This window comes from Papaver somniferum, chromosome 2 (assembly GCF_003573695.1).
Source record: "Papaver somniferum cultivar HN1 chromosome 2, ASM357369v1, whole genome shotgun sequence".
Classification (NCBI taxonomy): domain Eukaryota; kingdom Viridiplantae; phylum Streptophyta; class Magnoliopsida; order Ranunculales; family Papaveraceae; genus Papaver; species Papaver somniferum.
This window is the reverse complement of record NC_039359.1, coordinates 9,155,132-9,160,670: the sequence shown is the minus strand read 5'-3', so window position 1 is coordinate 9,160,670 and position 5,539 is coordinate 9,155,132. Positions and strand designations below refer to the sequence as shown.

The window sequence follows — 5,539 nt, the reverse complement described above, 5'->3', positions numbered from 1 at the left end:
CACTGCTCAAAAAATACACATGGCTCACCACGGTGCGTAAGCGCCACAGCACCACACAAACCGGACCAAGAGTGAAAGTGATCTTATTTTAGTTCTAACTTTTTACAGAAACAAACATCATGAAACATGGCATTTCTAGGTAACTCCAAAGTCCAAACTAATCTTTCTACTGATTCTTAATCGTAGTAGAAAGTCTGAAACGCCCTCATTAGTCATCTCCTCTACACTCTTTTTTTGATTACGCACCACGCGTAAGTTAGCAGTCTTTTTTTTTTTGTACAGTGATATCACTGAAAAAGTTTTCAGTTAGTCTGAAATCTTATCAGAACTTCAGCCTTCAGTTCTGCTAATTTTTGAACCGTTGGATATTTCTAAACCGACATTATGTTGGTGATTTGAACGACTGGATTAACTCCCATTTAAACACAAAGTTCTTGTTAAATTGTTCTTAAATAGTTAGATTAATTTCTTTCTGTGAATCAAATAATTACAAGAAGAAAGAAAAGAACTGAAGACACAAAGTAAAAGAAAGAACCCTTCATATTTCAGGGCAAAAATCGATTAATATGATCTTCTCTAGCCTTCAATTCAGCTTCAGTAAGTTGTAGTAGTACTTGAGGAGGTGGAGGTGGAGGAGGAGGATGATGATTAACAGAAGAAGAAGATGAAGAAGAAGAAGAAGAAGTATTTGGAAATCCACCGCAATTTTTACATCTAGGAATAACAAGAATCTGACGACAAGAAGGACAAGAAGAGTGAGAACCAAGCCAAGTATCAATACAAGTAACATGAAATCCATGATTACATTGAGGCAACACTCTAATCTCATCACCAATTTCAAATTCACTCAAACAAATAGCACAATCTTCCATCGACAATGTCTTGTCATAAGTGATTTTAGGTAATGATTTAAGAATCTTCCTCTTCAATCCTTTATTCGCTTGTGATTGTAATGAAGCTGAAGGATTATTATCGCTGTCTCCATTCGTTCGACGAAGCCAAGCACAACGAGCTACTGCAACTAAGCCAATAACACAGATTAAGGCGCATAGTAGCGCTGCTAGTATAACTATGAAATCTGAATCTAATATTATTGGTGATGGTGGTTGTGCTACTGCTGATGTTGATGGAGAAGTCATTACAGATTACAGTGAGATCAGTGAAGGTAGAGAGCAGAAGAAAAGGGTTTTGTTTAGGGAGTGAAATTTGTGGAATTCGGTGGTGGGGGAAGTGTGAGGAGTGGTTTATAAAGTTTTTTAATTCTTTTTTGTTTTCTTTCGTAAGAGAAGAAAAAGGAGAAATGGGAAATGAAAATGGTGTAGGAAAAGAACGTGAATTTAATTCGAGGGTTTTTCGTGTGAAGGACAAACGTTAATGACGAAAATACCCTTTACAAAATTTGTGAACTTCCCTTCGGTTCTGTCTGGTAAATGCAGCCCACTGTAATTGAGATAATCGTCAGACGCCAGTTGTATTTCGATTGTGTAACGTATGTTGTTTATTACTCACACTCACTTCAAAGAGTAGGTGAAGGGAGCACCGAGGCATTGGGTTGTTTTAAGGCATCAGTACAAGTTTTTATGTGGAACAAGTTTGGGTGACCGGTGTAAGTGTGCAAGAACATGAATATTTCTGGGTGGTGGTTGTCATTTACGTAGCTTAAACTTATGTCCACGAGTGAGATATATGTAGCCACGTGAGTAGGTGTCTTTAAGTGGATACAACTACTTCATGATATCTCCAAGAGTTTCCAAAAGAGAGAAACAAGAATTATGACGTGACTGAAATAAACCAAGTTTTGGTTTTTAAGTTTAGAGTTATGGTTCATCAACCAAAAATAATTAAAAACTTAACAAATAAATTGGATAAACACCCAAACATCTCAACCACTGAACTTGTCCTGGCTTCCTTGTTTTTTTGAGTTCTAAATGGTCCGAAAATGTAAATGGATTAGGAATCTTCAAGAAACGGGTAGAACTTGAATCACTAATAGAGTACAGAAGAACAAACAAAGTTTGGTTTAAGTTTGAACCCACTTTTAGCGCATACTTAAAACTTACAGGGCATACTGAATAAAGATAAAAAAGGATTGGAAATAATAAAATCAAAAGCCTCTTAACCAAATATTTTTAGTAATGATAAATCTGTCCTTTTAGTATTAGTGTTAATAATCTTAATTAGTGATTAGTAATCTGGATTAGTGAATAATAATACTGATTAGTGATTTAGATAATTTAGTTATAAAAGTTTGTGCAAATGAAAAATTTTGAGGAAAAAAAAAGTTAGGTTTTCTTTTGAGAAGGAGAGGGTGAGTTTGAGAAACAAATTGTATATTGATTGAATGGATGAGGAGGGTCATTCTTCATCTAAAAAACCTTTGAAAAAACATATCATCAATATTCAAACTCAAGATGATGATTTGTATGAGTCAAATCCAGTGGATGAATACATAGATGAGGAACCCAATGCTTCTAATACACAGGTACACTTCTATCTTATGTTTAATCTCACTTTTGTAGCTTGAAATCATCAAAATTTTGAATTTTTACACCATGGTTCGACTAACCAGGAATATGTTCGGCTTATATTTATCAGCCGAACCCACATGTTTCTGTATAAATGAAGAACAGTTCGGCTAGCTGTAATTTTTTAAGTTAGCCGCCAAACCTCTATTTTGTAACTTCGCGCCTATTTGCTAGTTCATGGTTCGGCTTATTTGGAAGTTTCATAACAAGCCGAATATATTCCCGAGAGTTTTGGAAAAAGAAATGTTAATGGTTCGGCTTATTTAGTGAATATCGTACGTGCCGAACCTCTTTGAAATATCTGGTTCGGCTTGTTACTTAAGTAGTATACATGCCGAACATTACCATTAATAAACCCGAGAATTGGTAGGTTCGGAATTTGTTCATGGTTCGACACATATTGGGAATATGGTAATAGCCGAACCTTCTAAATATATTAGGTTCGGCCTCTGTTTTAATTACAAAAATAATTTCAAGTCGAACTCAAATACTTATAAAATTTATGAAAATGAAACAACATATGTTCGGCGTAAAACATTTTTATCAAATACGTCGAATCCCCTATGAATCTCTAATTGTGACTAGGTTCGACTTAAAATTTCTTGAACTTTCATGTCGAACTGTTCATATGCACGTACAAGAAGCTTTTGCGAAGAACAGTTCGGATCAAAACGAAACTCAATTTCGAGTCGAACCCAGCACTGTAACCGTCAAAAACTCTAATTTTTTTTTGGAATTAAACCCATTTAATCGATGAAAAGCAGCAAATAAGAGATTGGGTTTGTAAAACTTAATTTCTTATCCTCATTTCCGGAGTTGGAGTGCATTTGGTTCAATTTCTGGTTCGATTGATGGTTGATTTTGAGTTTCTACACCTTTATCTTCAATTGGTTCTTCTTTTTCAATTGATGGATTAGAAGACGATTTGGTTTTCCTAGCCCCTGCATTTTTCTTTGTACGAGTCATTATGTAGTTGAGTTTAATCGATGATCAAATTTTTATGAATCGAAGACGAATCACAGCGGTGAAAAAAAAATTCGCGGGAGAGGAAGAATTCGACTAGAGGAGGAAGAAGAAGAGATGTTAGGAAACTGATTTTGAATAGAAAACTGAGTTTAGGTTTTTGGTAAGGGTAGATTAGTAATTGAAACAATTCAAGGGTATATAGGTAATTGAACTACCCATAGGGTACCCCTTGTAAGGTCACCAAAGATGGGATTATTGTTTTGTATTCCCTGAAAGTTTTACGTATGCCCTAAAACAGGGTTCTAAAGTTTTTCTATCAACTTTCTCTAAATAAAATGTTGCATTAGGCAAATAGGGCGTAGGCCCATTGACAATAATGTTCATCAAGAAGAACCTCACTATATAGGGTACTAATTTATTAGGGAGGGCACCAAAATTCATGGAAGACAAAATGAAAATTTGTAGACATATTTTTGGACAAGCTTGGTCTTATACGGATTTGGTATCCTTCCATTATCAACCACACATAACGATAATTTATGCCGCAAATATATTTTCGATTTTTTTTTAGTCTTATATGGATTTTGACACACTCCATTAAAAACCACACAAGGTAAAAGTTAAAGACTAACAAATATTTAATCAGTACGACAAACATATCTTATTATGTCAATTTTTTTGGGTAAAGAAATTCTTCTCAGTTCACAAATAATCAGTAAGTAATTTCTTTTAGCAGTTGATTCAGATCAATTACAATAAATAAAGCAGTGTAGTAATGTAATTTTGTGGACAAAGTGATTGTAATTCATCTGAAATTTGCAGATGATACATATTGTTTTATATTTTGATGCAAAATAAGAAGAAAAAAAGAATTTGAATTTAATTTTGCAAACCCTTGAAGCTATTATAGGTGTTGATGGTGGTTTTTAGTTTAGGGTTAAAATCGTAAAACCTTAGTCAAACAGTGGCATCACACTTGAGTCATAATGTCGCCACTAGCACATTTATTAAACCATTTAGCATGTCTGCGTAAAATTACCGGGGTACCTTTTTTTTAATGTAAATGCCATGTTCCAAGGCATCATCTCTACACATGCCAGCCGTGCATGCTAGCCAAACGTGCCAATCACGCGTGCCACATATTTTAAACTAGGGTTTCGACACGCTAAACCCTAATAGTCATATCTCCGCGCCAAAGGCATGCCACCCATGCCAGCCACACCACCGTGCCAATGGCATGCCATGCCAGCCACATCTCCGCGCCAAAGGCATTCCAACCATGCCAGCCACACCAACGTGCCAATGGCATGCCATGCCAGACACATCTCCGTGCCAAAGGCATACCAACCATGCCAGCCACATATCCGCGCCAAAAGCATGTCGACCATGCCAGCCGCACCACTGTGCCAATGACATGCCATGCCAGCCATATCTCCGCGCCAAAGACATACCAACCATGCAAGCCGCACCATAGTGCCAATGGCATCCCATGCCAGCCACAGCTCCGCGCCAAAGGCAAGCCAACCATGCCAGCCGCACCACCGTGCCAATGACATGCCATGCCAGCAACATCTCCGTGCCAAAGGCATGCCAGCCGCACCACCATTCCAATGACATGCCATGCCATCCACATATTCGCGCCAAAGGCATGCCAACCGCACCACTGTGCCAATGGGATGCCATGCCAGCCACATCTCCACGCCAAAGGCATACCAACAATGCCAGCCGCACCATAGTGCCAATGACATGTTATGCCAACCACACCTCCGCACCAAAGCGATGCTGGCCATGCCTCTATGCCGCTGGATACCAAACGAAGGGTTGCAACAATCAACGGCCACCCTTCATTCTGAGATGAAAATCTCAGCCGTCCAAGTTCGCCACCAAACGCGTGGCAACTTTTGTCCCAATGCCAAGCCCTAATTTCGGCCGCGCCTAAACTATGCCAAAACTTTAATTTTGACCGCGCCTAAAACTATCCAAAATCCTAGCTTGGCCGCGCCTAAACCATGCGAAAGCTATGCCGTCCATGCCTCCATGCCGCTGGC

At 38.1% G+C, this 5,539-nt stretch overlaps 1 protein-coding gene across 1 annotated transcript; it reads right to left on the bottom strand.

The window, feature by feature from the left end:
* Nucleotides 1–522: 522 nt before the first annotated feature.
* LOC113352951 (RING-H2 finger protein ATL8-like) lies at nucleotides 523–1,280 on the bottom strand. The gene has a single exon (XM_026596690.1). It carries the CDS (start codon nucleotides 1,137–1,139, stop codon nucleotides 546–548), a length of 594 nt encoding a protein of 197 aa, XP_026452475.1. The 5' UTR covers nucleotides 1,140–1,280; the 3' UTR covers nucleotides 523–545.
* Nucleotides 1,281–5,539: the final 4,259 nt, after the last annotated feature.